The 23,397-nt window shown below is 41.9% G+C and overlaps 1 protein-coding gene across 1 annotated transcript in view; it reads left to right on the top strand.

Annotated features, from left to right (window-relative positions):
• The first annotated feature begins 8,313 nt into the window (after nt 1–8,313).
• Nucleotides 8,314–23,397, top strand: part of TIGAR (TP53 induced glycolysis regulatory phosphatase) — a 30,493-nt gene continuing 15,409 nt past the window's right edge. The window contains exon 1 of the mRNA XM_045830663.1: nt 8,314–8,441. Coding sequence (XP_045686619.1) covers nt 8,392–8,441 — 50 coding nt within the window. The 5' untranslated portion in view covers nt 8,314–8,391. The remainder of the gene's footprint in view (nt 8,442–23,397) is intronic.

Raw genomic sequence — 23,397 nt, 5'->3', positions numbered from 1 at the left:
GGTAAAACCATATGCATTTACCACTTTCCTACTATCCCCTTAGTGCTTTGGCCATTCTTCCAAAGATCAATGAACTTAGGCTTGGGGAGAAATCTTTTTCCCACTAAGTGACAGGCTAAAAGGCAAGGCATGAAAAGGGATTAGTTTGGATGCATGCATTCAAGTAAAGGGGAGATCCCCAGAAGCACATCGCGGGCCTAGAAGGCATCCTTCGACTGCCCATCAGCTGAAAAGCTATTTGACTGGCAGATATGATTTTTTGGAGCCAGAAATAATGGGGAACTATGGGTGACAGATGTCAGATGTTGGCAGGGCAGCTGCCAAAACAAATCTCCCTCCACCTTCAGACATCAAGCTGATGGAAGACTGGGCACAGTTGGCCTGGCAGCCTCTTCTCTTGGATCATTGGTCACATTATTATTTTTCAGTTGCTGGATAAAGCAGATGGTTTACCACGTATTTGTGATTTTCTGTTGGCTGAGAAATTCTTTGCTTCCATCAGGGTACAGCATGTAATCAATTATGACAGTGGGTGGTGCAGGAAAATCCCTTCCAGGAAAAGTCCAAGACTCTCTTTTATTAAATTTGCATAAACCACTACAATTTCCAACTTAAAAGCAATAGAAGGAAAAAGCAAAGTAGTGGTGTTAGAAATAACTTGGGTAATTGCAAAACCACAATTCTGAGTGGGTCCCAAAGACTGTACTAATGTATGATGTCAGTTTTGTCTGTATATTTTTTGTCTTAAACTTAAATATTTTTGTCTCTATGCTTGTGAGTATTAAAGAACTTTAACTCAGAACCATAAGGTAACACAATCAGAAGTAAACTGAACAAATACCAAGTACACACATACCCATCAACTAAGATTTTTTGAATATTCAGATTTGTACCCTATTAAGTAGTAATAACAAATTGGCTTATTTAGTAGGTATGAGTGGCCACATACACAGGACAATATGTGCTTTCTCCCCTATCTGCCCTCTGGATAATTTTCTTTGTGAAAGACATCTTGCTTCATTGTATGCATATATCAATGGAAAAAGTCTTTTGGTAATAAAATAGCACAAGCATTTTTAACATTGTAAATATTATCTAGAGAAACTTGATGACATGTTTCTTCCTTCCTTTTTTAATGTATAAGTTTTTTTCTTATAAAATCAGGCTCATAGTGAATAGTTTTCTATCCTACCTTTTTATTCCCCATTTAATCACATGTCAGGGGAATGTTAGCATATCATTAAATATCACTTAGGACCATGGTTTCTAATAATGACAAATATTGAGTGGGCTCTTACAATGCATCTGGCATTATTCTAGGCACTGAAGACATAGAAGAGAACAAGATAGTCCCCACCCTTAAGGAACTTACATTCTTACAGAGAGACACAGGCAATGAACCTGTAAAAACAGTAAATAACTGATGTAATTTGAAATCTCGTTGCTATGAAACAGGATGGTCAAGACCGTGTAGGCTACTTTGTTTAAGGGCAGGCCTCTTGAGAAGGTGACTTGAGTTAAGATCTAAAGGCTGGGAAGGAACTCAAAAACAACAGAAAATTCAAGGCTTTGAGACAGGAATGAGCATGGCAGGCTGAGGAACAGAGAGAAAAGCATTATGGCTGGAGCTTGGCGAAGGAACTTGAAGGGGGAAATGCAACTGGAGACCTAGAGAGGGGCCAGGTCACCTAGGCATTGTAGTACCTGTGTAAAGAGTTGCAATGAGAATCCATCAGAGAATTGTCCAGCAAGTAAGCGACATGATTTTATAGACATCACTTGGACAGCTGAATAAGGGATTATTTATAGCAGTGATTTTCCGAGTTTTTCATTGTACAGCACACATAAACTAATTACTAGAATTCTGTGGCACACCCCCAAAAGTTTTATATTTTGCTGATATGACAACAAAATAGGTAGAATTTTGATTCATTCACATCAGATGGCTATTGTTGTGTTGGTTGTTGCCATTTTTTCATTTGACAGCCTAAGTGAAAAGAGGTCAATGCCCCTGACTAAATAAATAGTTGGGTAGTGCATGTTTTGAAAATTCTGGCAGCATACCCGTTGAAAATCACTGATTAATAGGGTACGAATATATGGGCAGTGGAGCTGTGTTAACTGGCTGTCAGAGTCGTCCGGACAAAAGATGAGAGAGGCAGAGAGTAGGATGTAGTAAGGTCACAGAAGTGTTGGTGGACTCAAGACATGATTCAGTGATAGAGACCACAGACATTTTCTTTTTAGCTTATTTATTTATGAAGATTTGCACACCACAATAAATAAGCATGATTCAGACATATATAGACTCTGCACCCAATAATGAGTGAATCACATTCTTCCCAAGCACATATGGAACATTCATACAAAATGACCGTGGACTAGTTCACAAAAGAAGTCTGTACAAATTTCAAAGATGTATATCTTTAAAGACCTTTGAAGTCCTGGAAATTTAAGCCTTTAAATATTTTATTCTTACTATCAGAATAAGAAGAAAACCTCCAGTTAAAGAAAATTATAGTGCTGGCTAGGTGGTTCAGTTTGTTGGCGTGTCATCCTGTGCACCCAATGGTTGCTGGTTCCATTTCCGATAGGGGTGCATATGGGAGGCAACCGATGAATGTTTCTCTCTCACAATGATATTTTTCTTTCCCCCGCTCTTCTTCTTTCTCTAAAAATCAATAAACATATCCTCTGGTGAGGATAAACAAATTATAAACAGGAAAGAATAGAAATTTCACTTACTCTGATTAACCAACAGGCTAGGAATTGGTCACGATGTAATTAATTTCACCCTTAAATGCTATTGTTGAAAGTATGTAAATACCTAGGGAACTGATGCCAACCCATACTCTCTCCTCCCGGATCCCACATTCCAAGTAGATCAAGTATTTTCACACTTGGCTCATCTTCAGTGAAGACTATAATTAGATCTTTATTTAACTGAGTAAAAGCCCAGGACTCACTGCATTATTGAGCCTACAGAAATGTGTGATGAATTTGATTGGAAATGTTCTTTTTTAAACATATTTTATTGATTATGCTGTTACGGTTGTCCCATTTTCTCCCCTTTATCCCTTCACCCTGCACACCCCCTCCCACACACATTCCCCCCCTTTAGTTGATGTCTATGGGTCATACATATAAGTTCTTTGGCTTCTCCATTTCCTATACTATAACCTCCCACTGTCTATTTTGTACCTATCATTTATGCTATTTATTCTTTGTACCTTTTCCCCGTCTCTCTCCTTCCCACTCCCCTGCTAATAACCCTCCATGTGATCTCCATTTCTGTCATTCTGTTCCTGTTCTAGTTGTTTGCTTAGTTTGTTTTTGTTTTTGTTTTAGGTGTGGTTGTTAATAACTGTGAGTTTGTTGTCATTTTATTGTTCATATTTTTTATCTTTTTCTTAGATAAGTCCCTTTAACATTTCATATAATAAGGGCTTGGTGATGATGAACTCCTTTAACTTGACCTTATCTGGGAAGCACTTATCTGCCCTTCTATTCTAAATGAAAGCTTTGCTGGATAGAGCAATCTCTGATGTAGGTCCTTGCCTTTCATGACTTGGAGTACTTTCTAGACCCTTCTTGCCTGTAAGGTCTCTTTTGAGAAATCAGCTGAGTCTTATGGGAACTCCTTTGTAGGTACCTCTCTCGTTTTCTCTTGCTGCTTTTAAGATGCTGTCCTTATCTTTAATCTTGGGTAATGTAATTATGATGTGCCTTGGTGTGTTCCTCCTTGGGTTCAACTTCTTTGGGATTCTCTGAGCATCCTAGACTTCATGGAAGTCTATTACTTTTGCAGATTGGAGTAGTTCTCCTTCATTATTTGTTCAAGTAAGTTTTCCATTTCTTGCTCTTCCTCTTCTCCATCTGGCACCCCTATGTTCCAGATATTGGAACATTTAAAGATGTCCTGGAGGTTCCTAAACCTCTCCTCATTTTTTTTGAATTCTTGTTTCTTCATTCTGTTCTGGTTGAATATTTCTTTCTTCTGGTCCACACCATAGATTTGAGACTGGTTTCCTTCCCATCACTGTTGGTTCCCTGTACATTTTCCTTTATTTCACTTAGCATAGCCTTCATTTTTTCATCTAATTTGTGATCTACTCAACCAATTCTGTGAGCATCCTAATTACCAGTGTTTTGAACTGTGCATCTGATAGGTTGGCTATCTCTTCGCCACTTAGTTGTATTTTTTTTTCTGGAGCTTTGATCCTTTCTTTCATTTGGGCCTTTTTTTTTTTTTGGTCTGGGCACACCTGTTACACAGTAAGAGGCAGAGCGTTAGGTGTTCACCAGGGCTGTATGTGAGGGAGGGGTCTGAGAGTGAACAATGTTGCTTGCTCCACTGTCTGGTTTTCAGTCAGTTGCCCCACTACCTATAATCAAACTGGATCCTTCTGGTGCTGATTCCCAGGTGGGTGGGCTTGTGTACATTCTAGGACCCTGTGGGTCTCTCCAGTGAATTCTCCTGTGAGGCTTGGAGTTTCTTGCACTGCTGCCTCAACCCCTGCAGGTATTTTTAGTCAGAGGTTTGAGGCTTTATTTTCCAGCATTAGAACCCTGGGTTTTGAGGTCTGCCTCACTCCCCAGTTGTTCCTTCTGGTTTATCTGTACCTGAATATGGGACCACCCAGTCTGCAATCTGCCACCTCACCGAGTCCACCTACAGCAGCCTCACCTAGTCCATTAGCTGCCGTCTTGCTGCGAGTTATCTCTGCCCACCTGTTGGTCTCCGCCACTCCTACTGGTCTGGATGAATGTTTCTTTTTTAACTCCTTGGTTGTTGGACTTCCATACAGTTCGATATTCTGGCAGCTCTGGTTGTTTTTTGTTTTTAAATTGTTGTTGTCCTTCTTTTGGTTGTGCGAGGAGGCACAGTGTGTCTACCTATACCTCCATCTTGGCCGGAAGTCCAGGACATGTTAGATTAAGGTGAAGAACCAAGGATTACATGAGCAAATAGATTTTTTTTTTGCCATGTACTGAAATGAGAAGGACTTGAAGAAGAGTGAGCAGTCTTTGGAGGTAAAAATAAAGGTTTCTGTGTGGACAAAGTTAGGTTGAAATGCTTACTAGAGATTCAAGTGAAGATGCTGAATAGGTAACTGAATAAATGAATGAGGAGATTGGGGAAAACTTGCAGGCTGAAGATATAAATAAAATCTATATGCTGGATTAGATCACTTAGGAGACTGAGCGATTGAGGATAGAGGAGGACCAAGGGCAAAATCTTGGGATATTTCAGGATGTGCAGTGTTGTCCGTTCCCCCACACTGCCCATCACCTTTGCAGCTAGAAAGGGTCATGTGAATACTGGGGACAATGAATAGAGGAAGTATCTAAGAACTGCCTCAAGATGCCCATTCTTATCTCTTGCCCCAGTAATTATGAATCCACATGTTCACATCAACGTGTCTGTCAACCCTAGCCTCCGGTGACTACATCATGGAGAACAGCCCCTTTTTGATATATGTCATACACATAGCATGAAAGAACAAAATTCTATGTGTCAAACCATAAACATTTCAGGGTTAATTTGTTACCTCAGCATAGCTGGGCCTAGCCTGACTGATTCAGAGTTCTACCATATGAGGTACCAAAACAAAGCACATTTTTCATTTTTTAAAAAAGGGCATATGTGATTTGACATCTTTTCAACAAAAGTATATCAGTGGTTATTTCTAGCTTCTATCTAAATTAAGTTTAAATGAACTCCCTGTTTATTTTATAAGCCAAAAAACAATCTCTAAAACATTGTAAATATTGCAGGATAATGTCAATTCTTTCAAAGATCTGCATTTCTCACCCCATCACCACTGATTTTTTAAGTCTATGAAGACATTTCTCAGATAATTTTTAAAAATGAATATTGGTGCTTTATAATTTCCTAAATTTCTCCTAAAGCGATCCTTTCCCATTTTATCTGCTACTTTTAGATGTATGATTCACTTGACAAATTGATCACAACAGATATTCTTTATTCGTTCATTTAACAAATTTTAATTGGGTCCTTACTGTGTTTCAAACATTTTGATAGGAGCCAGGGAAATAATGAAACAAAGCAGCACTTACCCTTACAGCTATAGTTTGGATACTTATCTGGGGTCAAACTCAGATCTTGAGAGCTGGATTTCTGCATTTGTAAAATTGAAATAATTGAGAGCTTGCAGAGTTACTGTATTAAATATGACAAAGTGGAAGGCTGTTCTTAGTTAGGCTTTAGAAATGCACTCAGGCCGCTTTAAATAGAAAGGGGTTTTATTGTTAAAACTAGAACCTACAAGCTATTCAGTACTAGGGCATCTTGAGGGGCCAGGGACAGGAAATCTCTGCATTACTCACTGTGTCTGCTTCTGTCTGTGTGTCTAACTGGTTCCTTCATTATCTTTGCTGGTCCTTACCCTCTATGAATCTGTTGTAGAGGTTGTATTATTTGTGATTTCTCTTTCTTCATTGCTTCAGTCTACATGCTCTTCATACCTCTAACTCTGTTTCATAGTTTTTATGCTTTCTTTCTGCTTTAGTTTTTACAAGTAACTCCCTAATTAATTTCATTTTTATAGGTCAAATTTCCAGGAGAACCTGTTGGACTGGTTCATTCATTCAGTCATTCAGGATATAGGTATGGAGTACGTGCTATGTACAGGCAGCATACCCTCATGGTAACGTGGGTCCCAGTGTTAGAGCTCTGTGAATGATCTTTCCATCCTCATTCTAAAAATGCCTCCCGTTTCCCTGCAAGCTTATTAGAGATGATGAATTTGGCCCCCATTCCAGGCCTACTAAATTGGAGTCAATATTTTAACAAGATCCCCAGGTGATTTGTGGAGCTTGAAAAACATTGCTTTAAACTTCTAGATCTTAAAACTGGGCACACATTGGAAACAGCTGAGAATATAAAAAATTGCTAATGCCTGGGTGCCTCCCACAGAGGTTCAGATTTAATTTTTTTCTAGGACATAGCCTGGAATTCAAAAGGTAGACAGTTCAAACATGTAGGTAGGTTTGAGAATCTCTGAATTAGTCCTGTGTTGCCACTGACCAACTGTGAGCTTAAGACAAGTTGATTAATTTCTCTCTGCTAGACTTGTCATCTTTTAAGTGGAAATCATATAGCCTATCTTGTCTGCCTCAGAGTTTTCAGAGGGCCAAATGGGACTATAAATGTAAAATTGCTTTGATATGTGTGCCATGCTTCACTTAAGTTCTTTAAATCCATCTCTTGTATTTCACGGGGGATTCAATGAACCAAAATGCATAATTAAATATGAGAATGTAGGTAAAATAATGCATAAAGACAATGTAAAGTTCATATTGTAAAGCTTTACCAATGTAAAGCGAACACTTGTCAAGCTTAACCTGTGTCATGGCTGCTGTTATCCCATTTTACCTATCATGCAATTGAGGGTTCAAGAGGTTATGGAACTCTCGAAAGGCCCTGAAGACTGTTAAAGAGAACTTATTCACTAGATGCCTTAAAAACAAAACAAACAAAACAGCGGGAGTGGGGAAGACTCTAACCAAGACCACCGAAGCAGAGGTCAAGACTATTACTATGGGGAAAAGGATTTGTATCAACTCCAGATACAATGGGTCCAGTGCAGATTTATTGCCAGGGGCCAGGGTGAGAGACAGAATGGAAAATTACTAAGAGGAACTTGGTTAGATATAAAGGGTCAATGGAAGAGGAGCTTGATTTGAAATCAAGGGTGGAAGGAGTGGTCATATATCAAGGGTAAGGGGAGTTTTGATAAACTGGCTTCGCAGGATTCTTTGGGAAAATTCCTCTCAGCAGGCCAAGGATGAGGCCTAGCCTAGAAGAGAGCTCAAAAGACCCCGACTGTAGTTTGCTCCAGAAACATGCCTGTCAAGGCGGTGTTAGGGGCTGAAACTGGGTGGTCTATGTTCACACACCTTGCTGACCCTACAACTCTCGTGTCCGTGTTGGACAGCTAAACCTCGTATCACCCAATTTGTCTACAGCTGTACACCCACAAAGTCAGACTACTTGGCTGCACTCCAGCCTCAAATCAGATTGACCCCAAATCTGAGCGTTGGTTCCCTTATCTGCACTGCACCTCCAAGATACCAGTTTGCTCGGGTAAGAATCATTTCCACTGCGGGCTGCAGGGCGGGCCCACACGCACCTGCTGCGCACCAATCACGGGCTCGCGCGCAGGGTCGCAATACACGGCCTTGGGTGGGGCCTCAGCTCTCACCAGTCTCCTTCGACCTGCCGACCTCCCACCGTCCTGATTGGCCTTCCGGAGATGACGTAGGAGGCCGCCTCAGCTACTGGCCCCGGAGCGGGAGGGCTGGCTGGGTTTGGCGGAAGTGGTGTGGGCGAGGTGAACCCGCAGTGCAGAGAAGCGGATCAGCGCGATGGAGGGGTCGGCAGCAACGACGCGCTTCGCTCTGATGATTGTCCGACAGTGAGTATTGCTGTCGCAGTGTACCTTTCTGTTCTCGTCATTGAATGCATTTTGGAGTGGGTGTAGGGATGTTGGTCTGTCATCCCTTCTCCCTTCTTGCTCACCCCTCGGAGCAAGGGGGGATTGGACGAGGGATTTTGTAGGTGTTCTCGTACTTGCTGGTTCATTTCGACACCTCCTTCCCCAACCCACACCCACCCCGCCCCCAGCCACCTCCAACCATCCGGAGCCAGGGAGGCAAGTGTTAATATCATCAGCCCTGTGTTATAAATGGGGAGAGTGAGGTCTAGGTGAGTAAATGGTCGAAGTTCCCAGCCACTTTGGTTACAGAACTGCAGCTGAAGAAAGACAACTTAGTCTCCACACTTCTCTGTGCACCGTTTTGGTTCCCAGCAAATTGCGAAGACTGCGGAATAGCTAGTCCGAGACTGATATTTTTGATGCTGACTGCTTTCATCCATTCTCTCCCCGTCTCTCCAGTTCTTCCTCGTTTCCCGCTCCTTTGCACCAGGCAGTCAGTCCCACAGACCGGTTTCTAAGGTTTATTTCTTCCCTCCAGAGGCTACATTACTGGAAGAGGAAAAAGGGATCCCGCCCTCGTCTCAGCCGACCACTTCCCCCCAAACTAACATTATAATAACGTTACATGGAGCTGATTGCTTATGTCTTTATGTCTCACCTTTTTCTTTCTCAACACTTATTTGTCTGGTGTTAATAGGAAGTGAAATTTCCTATGGTTAAAGGCACAGATTTTTTAAGCAAGAGAGACCTTGGTAAGAATCTGAGCTCCAGCTACAAGCCTTGCAACCTGGTCTTCTGCTAACCGACTTACCTTTCCGACCTCAGTTTCCTGATATATAAAACGGGGATAATAATAGTACCTACCGCACTGGGTTAGTGTGAGAATTAAATGCGAGCAAGGTAAAGTGTATAGCACAATGGTGGGGAAGAAATATATCTGAGAAATAACTTCTCTTTCTATAAAGAGAGCTCCAATAAAATGCAGTTAATCCTCTAATACCTATGTATAGTTTATCAGAGCAGCATTTTGAATAGGTACTATGTGCCAATGGACTGGGTTACGTAAATAAATAAGATGTCATTTTTAACTTCATGGAATTCACAAGGAACACTAATATGATTCAACCTTGTCAAGCTGACTTTTAACTGCTATCTGTTCTGTCCTATTCTTCTTTTACAGGAAGATATAATCTTGGGAATAATCTGAAAGTGTCCCTTTAGGATTCACAGGACTTTAACAACTAAACCTAGAAGTCGAATTCTTCTCTATCTCTTCTTCTTTACCCTCTTCATTGGTAGAATACTTTACTACCATTTTATGACCTATTTAAGTTTATAAGCTAATCAGTAGCAAAACACAAATTAGAAGCCTGACTCTTCCAATGTTAGAGCACTTTCTGGCTGCTCACACCCAGCCAGCACAGTGTCTGGCATATAAGTGAAACTCAGAAGTTGTAGGAAATCTGGGTTAAAAGGCCTCTCAGAAAGTCAGGTGATCCCTATTGAGATCCTTAATAAAGAGTAGTTATACCAATGTGGATTTTATCCCCTCCCTGATTCTTAAAAAAAGGCTTGATTTTTTTTAACTAACTCCTCACAGGATTTCTATAGAAACCAATTAAAGAATGTCTTAATAAATGATGTCAGGCACAGTTGTAATGAAATTCTAACAACAATCCAGTGAGGTAAGGATTGCTTCTCTATTCGCAGATAAGGAACTGAGATGCAGAGGGCATGTAACTTGCTTAAAGTCACATGACAGTTTGGAGAGGTGGGATTCGAACCAAAGCAATGTGACTCTACAGCCCATATTCTTAACCTCGGTACTCTTCTGCATCCTGTTTTGCAGAGTTGCTTAAAGCCCTAGTATTTGTAGATTGCTTGAATATCACCAGGCATTTTAAAGGCTACTTTTTATTTCTCTTAATATAATTGTGAATAATGATAAGAATAGTTGTTTTATTCTGTTTTATTGTGGGAAAGTAGGATTATGGTAAGCTGCTTCCCTGCCTGGACCATCTCTCTTTTCTCCTTCAGAATTTTCAAAGCTAAGAAGTGACGAGTCTTTCAGGAAAAATGATTTAAAACTTGATTGATAATCACTATCATTAAATATAGTAACTCTTATTGGAATCAGCAGGATTGGATCATTTAGCATAATCCTGGGAAAGGGCACTTGAGTTTTCTGTCACCTAATTCTGTATAACCGATAAGATAGTCAAATACCTTGAAACTGATGGCATGATCAATATTTTTTGAGTTGGATAATTTTATTGAACAGTGCCTCTTCAGGTAATACAAATAAGTCCACCCACATCCTTTATGAATCTTGTGCTGTTACTATGTGTGTGTTTTCCTTTCTTCATCATGTATTTGGGAGGAAAAGTACCTTGTGTATCATTTTTGGAATAGAATGCCCAAGATTTCAAACTTTAAATCTACTAATATTAAACTGTAAGTTCCCATGATTTCATAGCATAGCATTGTTGAAAACGCCAGTGTGTATAGGCATTTCCATCACCTACACAATAGATTGGAGGTCCTAGTTCCCTTGAAACATTATTTGTAGATGTTTGCAGTCAGTTGCCTGCAGACCATTCATTTCACTTTCATTTAAAACTAGCTCTTAAAACTTAACGTGTTTTTAACAAGCTAAATTTAATTCACTTTAATGACTGAAAGATGGTGCATTAGTAAAGTTATTGATAGCAAACCTGATGTTTTTCTTCCTCTGGCAGTAGTTAGCTTACTTTTTGTTGGGTGCTGAGCATTGTTCTAGTCTTTTTAAAAAAACAAGCAAAAATAAATATTAAATCGTCTGTAAACTTTTATAAAGGTGACATATAATTGTTATGTTACTGTGATACTAGTTTCCTGGGAGTGGGCTTGATCCTAGCCTTTGCACGTAGGACTAATCTATATATATGCACAAATATTATCATGAATTAGTTGGGTATTACTTTCTTTTCCCTCCAGACATCTAGGGAAAGTCTCCATGTTACTAACCCTTGAAATCTTCTATACTTTCAAATGGATTAATTGGTGTAATATCAGGTGAGGCTGTACATTTCCATGTATGCTACAGTGTATCTATTTTGAAAACTTGCCCCACATGTATACTCATTTCCTGTGATTTCTTTCTTTCTCTTGTGGCACACTGTGTGCTTGACTGTTGAATCTGAATTCTTTAAAAGGATATACTTGGGAAAGTAAGCTTTCTATATGATTTCTGAAGAAATGCCATAGAATATAAACCAGGACTAACAAGGTCAAACACCTTTAAGTGAAGAACAGTGTAATAATCTACAAAATGAATGATGCCTATTTGTGGGGCCTATAAATGTCTGGTCATAAGACTTCACTTCTTGGCAGAAGCATTTGGATTCCTGCAGAGTTGAGTGGTGTGTTTTGGAAATGGATCACACTGCAGATTTTGAGTGGTGTTATTCCTGACTCCTTCAAAATATATTCCTCTGACCTTTCAGCTCCCTTCACCTTTTCTGCCTCTGTCACAAGCCAAACTTTGATTAAAGGAAGCAGATTAATAGCAAAACTGTTTTAGTCACCTAGTTTTCTTTCCCACTTCCCAAGCTAGATACAGACCTCTTGATAAAGCTGATAAAAGCTATAAACCTAAATACTTACAGATGCTTTTAGAAAGAAATTATATTTCTATATTCCTACTCTGTTATATTTATAAAGTGATTTGAAGGCAGCGATGATCAGTAGAATGCCAGTGATTGTTAATAAAGCAGTAACGTCTACAGCAGTCTCTGTTGACTTACAGCTAAATGAAATCCTTCCTTATATCAGAGCTATTTTTTCTCCTTTCACTAAGGTAGTGCCATTACAAAACTGTCAAAGTACTTGGTATTCCATTTTTTGTGGGATGACATTTTGATGATATAATTTTTTATCAAATCAGCTATTGAAATTAAATTAAAAATCCTGAGCTGTTTTTTCAGCAAGCATATAAAAAGTTATCATCTCTGCTGAACTTCGTGATTTTGTAGAGACCTGGACTGGCAATATTTAAAAATTTTTCCTCACCCTTAATTTAAAATTTATAAAATGAATGAGTCTGTGATCCACATAGATCGGCAAAACCTTTTAAAATTTCTGTATAAAAGTAAATATGGGATGAGGGTGCTTCTTTGAATTCTGCTGGAAATTGAATTTGGCTACAAAGCCACTGTCTACAAAGCAACAAAGAGAATGTAATGTGTTTAAATAGCAGTTCTTTCATTCTTGGTCTCAGCAAGATTATGAAGCTGAGACAAAGTGAATCCAGTGTTTGAGAACCATTTTCTGTATTAGAAATGACAGTGCGCCTGTCATTTCCCTGGATGTTTTCATTCATCTGAATGGTTACTGTCCTCTTTCACATCCATTTCAAAAGATTTTGAGTGTATTTCAGAGAATAAGAAATCTTTCATTAATGTTAATAACCATGATAATGGTAAATCAACAGTAAATAGTTCTGTGTAATTTCATTTACTTGTCATATACTTTTTAAAAAACTAATAAATTGACATATTTAGAAACAAAACAATTCCTAGGCTTCCTGTTCTTACCCCGTAGATGACCACATTTATTAGTTCTTTGTGTAGTCTTCCAGTGTTTCTTTGTTCACATCCAACTGTTTATTCTTGTTTCCCTCCCCTCTGTAATGGTGGATTTTAAAAATCTGCACCTTGCTTTTTCTACTTAATGATATATGTTATTTTGGTGATATTCCATATTGTTACATAGTCTTTTTCTTTTTGGGGGACACAATTACATAGTATTCCATTATGTAGATATACCAGTGTTTATTTGTCAATGTAACCAGTTCCCTGTTAATGGACATGTAGTTTATTTAGCATCTTTGCTATTAGAAATAATACTATAACAAGTATTCTTTTAAATATAGATGAATACAGGTTCAGTAATAGGGTTGCTGGGTCAAAGGGCAAACGGATTTGTCATTTTGATGGATATTTTCATATGACACTCCTTAGGCAGAGTACATACACTGAGGTTCTGTTAAGTCCTAAGATTTTCTCTGTATTAGGATGATACAGCCTGTGGCTTTTCCTTTAAGATACTGGAGCCAGGTAGACACACAGGTAAAAATTACTTAGCATGCAGGTGATAAATCAGTCAGGGTAAAATAGCAGCATGGAGTCGGGGCATTTAAATGGATTGGTAGGTGGGGAATAGGGCTGGGAGGGAAGGCTACCTAAAGAGCTGGCTGCCTGTGTTGGGTCTGGAAGAAAAAGCACCTATCCACCAGGTCCAGCAGCCAGTGTTTTAATAAGCCTGCCAGGGGATTCCGATACACACCCTAGTTTGGGGACCAGTGCTCCTGGCAGAGGTTGGTAACTCTTTTTCCTAAACAACACAAAAAGTTCCAGACAGACCTGAGTTTGTGATTCTGTCTTTAAGATCTGATGGAGTTCCTTTCCAGATCTAGTAGCTCAGTCCCACAGGAGATTTTCTTTTCTTTCTTTAAGTAGTACTTCATTTAAAATAAAGTGGGAGTTATCAGCCTTCATAGTAACAGGGAAACACAAATTAAAGTCATGGTGAGATAAACCGTTTATGCGTCAGATTGGCACAAATTGAGAGCTCTGACATTACTTGTGGGGGAGCTTTCCCCACAGAGCCCCCTGTCCGCCACAGATGAGAGTAAGTCTACCAAGACATGGCCTGCTTGTGGGGGAAAGGTGGCCAATCTCTCAAAGGAGAAGGACCAAGAGCGTTTTCCTCAGTGGGCTTTTATTGGGTTCAGTTTGCACAGGAATAGAGGTAAAGCTCATCAATCATTGTCAGGCAGTAAGGATCAAACAATAGATAACATACAAAGTACTGGGAGGGCTTATTCTGAGTCAGGGTCAGTTAGCTCAAGGGCTATAAAACTTTTGTTTGGGAAACGAATTCATTTCATGCTTGGACCTTTATCAGAAAATTGAGAGCATTTAGCAAAGCAGGTTTCACAGGATTTTATGTATTCTTTCTTAGACCTGGTTGCCCCAGGTGGAACCTGCCCTGTCCTGCCAGTGCTGCACCACCCTCTGTCATTGTTTCAGGCTTAAGTCAGGCAGGGGAAGTAAGGCAGCTGAGAGACTAGGAGACTTCTCCCAGACAGAATGAGGACTCAGGCTATGTCAAAGGTGAGGGGCGAGAGTCCATCACCCCCTTTTGCTATAACCCCCCAAGTCTTCCCTGAGGGCCCCCCAGTGACCATACCTGTCTTAGGTCATCCCTCCCTTGGGGAATCTTACCCATCATTGGCTAACCAGTCATGTACTGGGGGACAGGCAGGGTGAAGTAAAGGGAACAGAGGCAGCCCTCTTGCCAGGGAGATAAGCTTTGTCTCCTTAATGGCTTATGGTCCCAAGGTCTCTCACTCAGCCTTAGCCATGGGGGGTTACAGTTTCTGAAACCAGGAAGGGCCATTCCCAACATCCCCCTTTTTTTGGTTTGTGAACCCAATTGTAGTTATTAAGCCTGTGAAAGCTACTATTTGCTGTTTTTGAATTCGATCTCGAGAAAACAACTTCCATATACATCATAAAGGACAAGTAAGGATTAAGACAAGGAGGTACCCAAAAGCTGCAGTGACCCAAACTCGTAAATTCAGTCCATTAAGCCAGTTTTTAGGGTTCAGCTGTTGTAAATTATTGTAAAGGGTCTAGAACACTTTTTGTTCAGTTAGGCGTTTGATGTCACTGAGCTGCTAGTGGAGGTCAAGCTGCAGCTGATCAATCTGTCCTTTGAGATTGGTAGAGGATGCACCCTGCAGGTGGTGACACACATCTGCCCAGAAATGTTGACTGGAATTCCACCTAAATGGAGTAACACTGAGTTTAGAAAAACCAGGATCACAAGTGAGCTGTTGCCTTAAGGCAAGAGCATCCTGTCACTCTCCAAGCCAGACAATGGCAGATTCTGTGGCAGAGAGTGGAGTAAGAATTTCCTGATCAATTTGGCTTTGTTGAATCATTTGCTGAGTAGTATTAGTGAGAAGAGCATCAACCGCATGACCAGTTTGAATGGATTCAGCAAGGGCTACAGATGCAGTAGTCACGGCTCCAATTATTACAATAGCAGAAACTATACAGGCAATACACATGCTTATAAATTGGCAGGTTTTAACACAGGCAGAAGCCTTACTGAGAGCACTTAATTCTTCCAGATCGGCCCACTCCCAAGTAAGGTTAACAGGAACCCGGGCCTGAGCCTGTCAGCGAATGACAAATATGGTGGTGAGATTTAATTGAGTGACATTCACACAGGTTAAGCAGCTGGTATATATAGTGCTGGGGGTAGTAGTAAAAGTATATACAGTAGAAGTCTCATTATATATAAGTTGAGGTGTACCAGGGACAGCTACAAGTAGGTAAGAATGAGAAGTACAGACAGTAACCCAGTATGTTTAATATTCCAAATGTTAAAATAACCAAAGGCATTATCTCTCTTTCAGATGAGTTGAAATTGTCCTGTCGGATGGTCAACAAAAGGGAGCCCCATCTTCCAAGTAGAAGTATGCCATGGGCTAGTATGATTAAGACTTTTTATTCTGAGAATAGGGGCTCCTGCTCCTCTGCTATGCCAACTAAGTTCACTGTACATTTTGAGGGGTGTTGGGTTCACTATTGCCGAGTGTGCTATGGCATATACCTTCCATTTTGCACCCCAGTTTTCTGCTACTAGAGGGGTACTAGTGATATTAATTAATGATGGTGCTTGATCACAGCATAATTTCCAAGTGACTGGTTTGGTTGATCCACCATCTATTTGACATAAAAGAAGATTGGGTGGTTTGGTACTATCCCCTGGCCTTTCTCCTTTAAATCCTATTGCTCCAGCTAAGGAAAGATTTACTGCAGGCAGAGACTGCTGAGTGGTATAATTAGTTATTGCATAAGCATATCACTTAGACATAATAGGGAAACAGAGGGTATTGGTTAACAGAAAAGCAAGCAGGCAAATGGTTAGAGACATATACAGTGCCTCCCGGGGCGGATAGCCAATGATGTTTGTTCTCTAGGGGTCTGTCCAGAGGGAGCCAGGTGCCTCCAGTCCACTCAGTATCATTACTACACAAAGGAGGCTCAGGATTCCACTAAGTATGGAGCTTAAACACAGGTGGGTCTGTAACATGGCTCCGATATATATGATCAGTTTCAGAGGCTAAGCCTAGCCCTCTGAGGCAGGTGAGCAGGCCCAAGAGTAGGGCCACCTTGGTGGAGTTTGAAGAAACAACTGACAAATAAGCTAAGAACCTGTTCTTTGGAGTATCCTTCACTCTTGATTGTTGGATAATCTGTTCTGCCCTTGTATTAAGGGTTTTTAGGTCACCCCAAAATACTCCCTGAGGTTGATCCAGGGAGTTGCTCCTGTGAGTCTGTGTTTTCTGGTGGTGGCATTCTTCTGCTGTGGTCCTTGGGGACATCTGCCCCATCTGTCCCTCCAGCCAATCTACTTTCTGTTTGGGCTGTCAAATCCTGAAGAACTGCCACTTCTGTTGTTGGGGTGGGTCTGGTGTGGTATGGTTACACTCTTTTTGCTGGGAGCCACAGTGGGCCTATGGGAATTGAAACACAAGCATACCCTCTTCCCCATGTTAATAGCTCAACTGGGCCCTCCCATTTTCCTTCCCCTAGTGGGTCTTTGTACAAGACCAAAGGCTGTGGGCCTTCAGGCCTGTTTTGTACAAAGTGTTTGTCTATGGGTGACTTCAGATAATTATCACAATTCAAAAAATTGTACATATATATTGCTAGCATGGCTAAATTCCTGAGGGATGTTTCCTGACTCCCCTTTTTTGTTTAAGAAAGTTTTAAAGGTCTGGTGAGCTCTTTCAACAATTGGCCCGTAGGGTTATAGGGGATAACTGTTTTAGGCCTAATTCCCCATTTTTCTAAGAAAACCTGAGTGGCTTGTGCAGTGTATCCTGGGCCATTATCAGTCTTGATCTATTGTGGACAGCCTAGGTGACTGAAGGCCTCGAGCCAATGAGCTCTAATAGTCTTTGCTGACTCCCTGGTGAGGGGAGTGGCATGTAGAGCACCTGAGTGTCTACAGATCTATGTAAATATTTTAATCTTCCCAAAGGGGGGTAGTGAGTAACATCTGTTTGCCAACTCATTCTCGGTTGCAACCCTCTGGCGTTAATCCCAAGAATAGGGGGCACTTTCGAAAGCATTTGGCCATATGAACATTCTCTGATAATTTGTTTTGCTTGGGCCTGTGGAATATTAAATTCTTTACATAAGGCCTGACTATTTTGGTGAAAAAATTGATGAGACATTACCGCAGATTGAAAAGTATCAGCTAGGCTGACGAGGGCATCAGCCTGAGAATTACCCTCTGCCATATGTCCGGGTAAGCCCAAATGAGATCGGATATGGGTAACAAATAAGAGGTGCTTCCTTTTATCTAAAAGACTTTGCAGAGTTAGACATACACTTAGTAACTGAGGCTCAACGGACCCTTTTAATAGAGCCTGATCTATATGAAGGAGTGTATATACAGTATAACCAGAGTCACAAACTATGTTAAGAGGCTCTTTTCTGGGACTGTAACTAGTCCTGCTGAGGAGACATTGTCCTCAAGACAGAGGTAAACTTGCTTTAGCTCTTCTTGAGAGGCTGTAGCAATTAGGGTGCCATCCATGTAATGATAAATGATACTTTGAGGAAACTGAGTCCATACTGGCTGAACAGCCTGATGAACAAAATGTTGGCAGATGATATGGTTATTGAATGGCTATTTAACATGCCCCGTGGCAGGACTTTCCACTGGAACTTCTCCATCGGTTGAGAGTTATTAAGTACTGGGGCTGAGAAGACTAATCTCTCGCAGTCCTTTTCTGCTAGGGGAAGTGTCTTTTAAGTCAATGACAATAAGATGCCATTCTTTTGGTATACACACTGGATTTGGAACCCCTGACTGAAGGGCTCCCATGGGTTGTAAGAGTTCACTAATTTTTCTGAGATCATGTATAAGTCTCCATTTCCCTGTTTTCTTGGGAACTACAAAAATAAGAGTATTCCATGGACTGCTGGATGGTTCTATGTGCCCTGCCTCTAATTGTTGTTGTACAAGCTCTTGAAGTTTCTGTAGCCTCTCCTGTTTTAGCAGCCACTGGTTAACCCACACAGGTGTATCAGATAGCAAAGTGAGGGAAAAAGGAGAAGCCTGGACAGTGGCTGCTAAGGAAAAGGTGGCAGGGTGATTTGTACTCTCCACTGAGTGAGGAGGCCCCTGCCCCAGATATTAACTGGGGCGGGGAGGACATAAGGTCGAATTCATCCAACCTGACCGTCTGGACCAAAGCATTTAAGGGCCCACATACTTTTGTGGGGCTGAGAAATGCACCCTATTCCAGTTATAGAAATGTCTGTCTCAATTAATGGCCACTCTGGGGACCAGTGCTGGCTAGAAATAACAGACACATCAGCTCCTGTGTCTAAGAGGCCATGGAATTCTCTGTCTTTTACCTTTATTTTCAATATAAAGGCCAGTCAATGCAGGTCCACTGCATTTTAGATTAATGGAGGCAGTCCAAAATATCGATTGGTTATTAGTACTGCCAAAGCCGTGCTCCCCCTAACTGCTTTTGAGTGTTTGGTACCTTGTAAGGCATGAGGAGGAGCCGGGCAATGCGGGTCTGAGCTGGAATAATACAATACCTGAGTGCCCTGAGCATAATTTTTATTTCTCCTTGATAGTCAGAATCAACAACTCCACGTTGAACAAGGATTCCCTTAGTGGTCATACTAGATTTGCCTAAAATCAGCCCTACTAGTCCCAGGGGTAATGGCACCACCTCATCTTGCTCTTTTAAGATGAGTTCAGAGGTGGTGGTGACCAGGTCCAGCCCTGTGCTCTCCCTAGTGGCGGTGTGGAAGCCGAAGACCCGGCATCTTCCTGAGTCCACAACAGCTGATTGCTGTTGTTAGAGCTCCTGTTGGTGTTTGGGGCACTGGAACTCACACCCCTCTTCTCGTTTCCCTGGAGTGGGGGCAGTAAGTTTCCATCTTTATCATAAGTGGACCTGCATTGATTGGCTCAGTGTTTGCCTTTGTGGTAATGAGGGCAATCTTTCGTAGGACGTTTTTTATTTTTGTAACAACATTCCTTCCGAGTGTGTCCAGCCTTGCCACAATTGAAGCATTTAATTCCGCCTTTCAGGGTAGTGGCAAGCAATGCTGCTCTATGCTGTTCTGTTCCTCCATTTTGACAGGCCTTTATAAACTGACTGACGTCGGCAGTAGTTAACCGAATGGGTTGAAGAACAGCTTTGCAATTGTTATTGGCATTCTCAAAAGCTAACTGCAGTAGGAGTGCATCTGCAACATCCTGATTTTCAATTTGTCTCTGAATTGCCTCTCGTAATCTGTCAACAAAGTCTAGATGTGCCTCGTTGGCATCTTGTCTAATATTAATAAAGGATCCAGAGCTGCACGGCTTAGCTTCAGGTACAGCCTTGAAGGCTCGAAGAGTCGTGGAAGAGCATTGGGGAAAAGTCTGGGGATCCATGCATGCCTGCTGATCCCGTTTAGTATATTGTCGTAGCCCTAAAAGCATGTCATGAGTGACTGGGTTTCCTGTCCTTCCATTTTCATTCACCTGATGGCGGTGTCTTATCATATACTCAGAGTGCCAGACAGTAAACTGACCTGGGGTTAAAGTTGTCCTGGCTAAGCCAGCCCAGTCACAGGGAGCCATTCGGAATGGTTCTGTCGTGGCTGTTAATAATCCTACTGTGTAAGGGGATTGGAGCCCATTGTCCTTATACTTTAAGTCTTTGAACGTTTCATAAGGTAGAGATTCACACACCAGATTTTGTCTGACCTGCCAAGTAACGATAGGGAAGGCAGCAAAGGACTGCCAGTCCCCGTCCCTGCCCGCGTCTTTAAGACACTGATGCATGGTAGTGGTTCCTGGCAAAGGGGCTTGAATGGCTGCCACTGTTGGGGTGGAAAAGTCAACAAGGGGATCCTGAAGCCTAAAGTTTTCCTCCCAATTAGGAGCAGAGGGAGGAATCGGAGGCAGGGAAGGTATCTCCTTGTTTTCAAGGAGCAGACTTAATTCTTCCTGATCGGAGGCGATAAAAGTGGCTTCCTCTGCCCTCATCTGACATGGATTTTTTTCCTGCCCCTTTGGTGTTGGTATCTGGGTTGAAAATATGAAGGGGCGTCAAAGCAGTCCTGACCATTCCCCAAGTAAAAAGAGTTTGATGCCTGATAGGGGTGCTGCTTTCTTGGTGCCACTTCAATTTCTGTCTTACTTTTTCCATATTTCCAAATCTAAAGACCCCTTCTCAGGAAACCAGGGGCAATATTCTTTAACAATATGAGGCAAGTTAATTAAGTTCTGCTTTTTAACCTGATATCCTGAAGCCTTAAGAAGCTGTTGAATTTGTCTAAAATATTGCTCTTGTTCTTTAGAGAGCCCGTTACCCATGGTTGAGAATTTGTAGAAACCTTTAAAGAAATTCCTTAACAAATAAATGAATCTTTTCTGAAATGTGGGGGAGCTTTGCCCGCAGAATCTCCCATCTGTCGAAAGCGTGGCAATTACAAAACCAGTTTCAGTTTCACTTTCAGTCCATCTGCACCCTCAGATCCAGTTTCTTGCTAGTGAGGAGAGTGTAGTGGTCAAAATGTGCTGTTGGTGGAAGACAGGAAGAGGGGTACCGGATATTTCGGGTACCCTAACCCCACTTATGGGGGTCTCGGTTTCTCTTCCCAGTCATCTAGACCAGCTGGGAGGGCTTGAATCTCTGGGTGACCAACCCTTAAATTGTGCTTCCCCAGATGAGCCTGAAAGTTAAATTACGTGAGGCAGAATTCCCTGTGAGGCCCCTGCACATCTCAGGGATTCGACCCCAGACCTCTGCAAGGCCCCTGCTCACAGAGGGATGCTCGGAGGGATGCTCGAGAGGGAGGAAGTGCCTCTTTTCTTCAGCACTCAGCAGGAAGCTGAAATGTTCTTAAATACCTTGCCATAAAAGCTAATAAAAGGAGAAAGTCTTTGCTTTCTCCTCCCCAAGCCTAAACCTAGGTGGGGATTACGCTGCAGAGGATGGGACTGTGAATGCTTTTACAGTGTGCCTTTCGTTGTGTGGACTTTTGCTTGCAGCTGGTGGAAACCTAGTGTTCTGACCCAGTCCACATCCGAGCTTATCCTCTCACAGGTGCCTTCTAGCAGTGAGCGCCCTTGTGGCTCTTAACTGCTTGACCCATGACCTCGAAATGCAGCAAATGCTTGGGAGAGAGAAAGCAAGGCTCCTAATGACTGAACAGGATGCAGGAGAAAGAAATGGGAAGAAAACCGATCAAGAGGCAGCACAACAGAAACCTTTCCTCTTATCTGTAACACACCTGCGGGCCTCACTGAGAGATGGCCCTGTCCCTGTGGGGATGAAAGCGCTAATTTCGTCCTCTTAGGCGTGCCGTCCGTGACGATGGTTCGTAGCCTCTGGTTGAAGCAGGTTCCGAATCCTCAGGTCCCTGTTCCGGGTGCCAGATATGGGGGAGCTTTTCCCACAGAGCCCCCTGTCCGCCACAGATGAGAGTAAGTCTACCAAGACATGACCTGCTTGTGGGGGAAAGGTGGCCAATCTCTCAAAGGAGAAGGACCAAGAGCGTTTTCCTCAGTGGGCTTTTATTGGGTTCAGTTTGCACAGGAATAGAGGTAAAGCTCATCAATCATTGTCAGGCAGTAAGGATCAAACAATAGATAACATACAAAGTACTGGGAGGGCTTATTCTGAGTCAGGGTCAGTTAGCTCAAGGGCTATAAAACTTTTGTTTGGGAAACGAATTCATTTCATGCTTGGACCTTTATCAGAAAATTGAGAGCATTTAGCAAAGCAGGTTTCACAGGATTTTATGTATTCTTTCTTAGACCTGGTTGCCCCAGGTGGAACCTGCCCTGTCCTGCCAGTGCTGCACCACCCTCTGTCATTGTTTCAGGCTTAAGTCAGGCAGGGGAAGTAAGGCAGCTGAGAGACTAGGGGACTTCTCCCAGACAGAATGAGGACTCAGGCTATGTCAAAGGTGAGGGGCGAGAGTCCATCACCCCCTTTTGCTATAACCCCCCAAGTCTTCCCTGAGGGCCCCCCAGTGACCATACCTGTCTTAGGTCATCCCTCCCTTGGGGAATCTTACCCATCATTGGCTAACTGGCCATGCACTGGGGGTCAAGAAGGGTAAAGTAAAGGGAGCAGAGGCATTGCCCCTGCCAGGGAGATAAGCTTTGTCTCCTTAATGGCTTATGGTCCCAAGGTCTCTCACTCAGCCTTAGCCATGGGGGGTTACAGTTTCTGAAACCAGGCAGGGCGATTCCCAACAATTACTAAGTGATGAAAGGATGTGGGACACTACAGAGAGATATAAAGGGGTATGACCATTTTGTGAGGCTGAATATTTGCATACCCCATGGCCCAACAATTTTAGTGCTAGATATCTATCTCTAGGCATGGGTGAGCAAACTTTTATAAAGAGCTATCAGATAGTAAATAGTTTAGGCTTTGTGGGCCTCACAGTCTGCCTGAACTGCCCAGCTCCACTGTTATCATGTAAAAGTAGCCAAAACAATATATAAACAAATGGGTGTGACTGTATTCCAGTAAAACTTTGTCTACAGCCCTTGCTAGTGTGGCTCAGTGGATTGATTGAAGCCATCCTGCAAAGCAAAGGGATGTTGGTTTGATTCTCAGTCAGGCCACATGCCTGGGTTGCAGGCCAGGTCTCCATTAGGGGGTGCATGAAAAGCAACCACACATTAATGTTTCCCTCTCTTTTCCCCTCCCTTCCCCTCCAAAAATAAATACATAAAACCTTTATTTAAAAAAGTCTGTTTACAAAAAAGAGCTGTTTGCTTATCCTTGAGTGATTCTTAAATATAAGCATGCATCAGAATCATTTGGTGAGTT

This window comes from Phyllostomus hastatus, unplaced genomic scaffold (genome assembly GCF_019186645.2).
Source record: "Phyllostomus hastatus isolate PE091 unplaced genomic scaffold, TTU_PhHast_1.1 phas_contig_152, whole genome shotgun sequence".
Taxonomy (NCBI): domain Eukaryota; kingdom Metazoa; phylum Chordata; class Mammalia; order Chiroptera; family Phyllostomidae; genus Phyllostomus; species Phyllostomus hastatus.
Note: the sequence above shows the minus strand (reverse complement) of the source record. Positions and strands in the feature narration are given on the sequence as shown.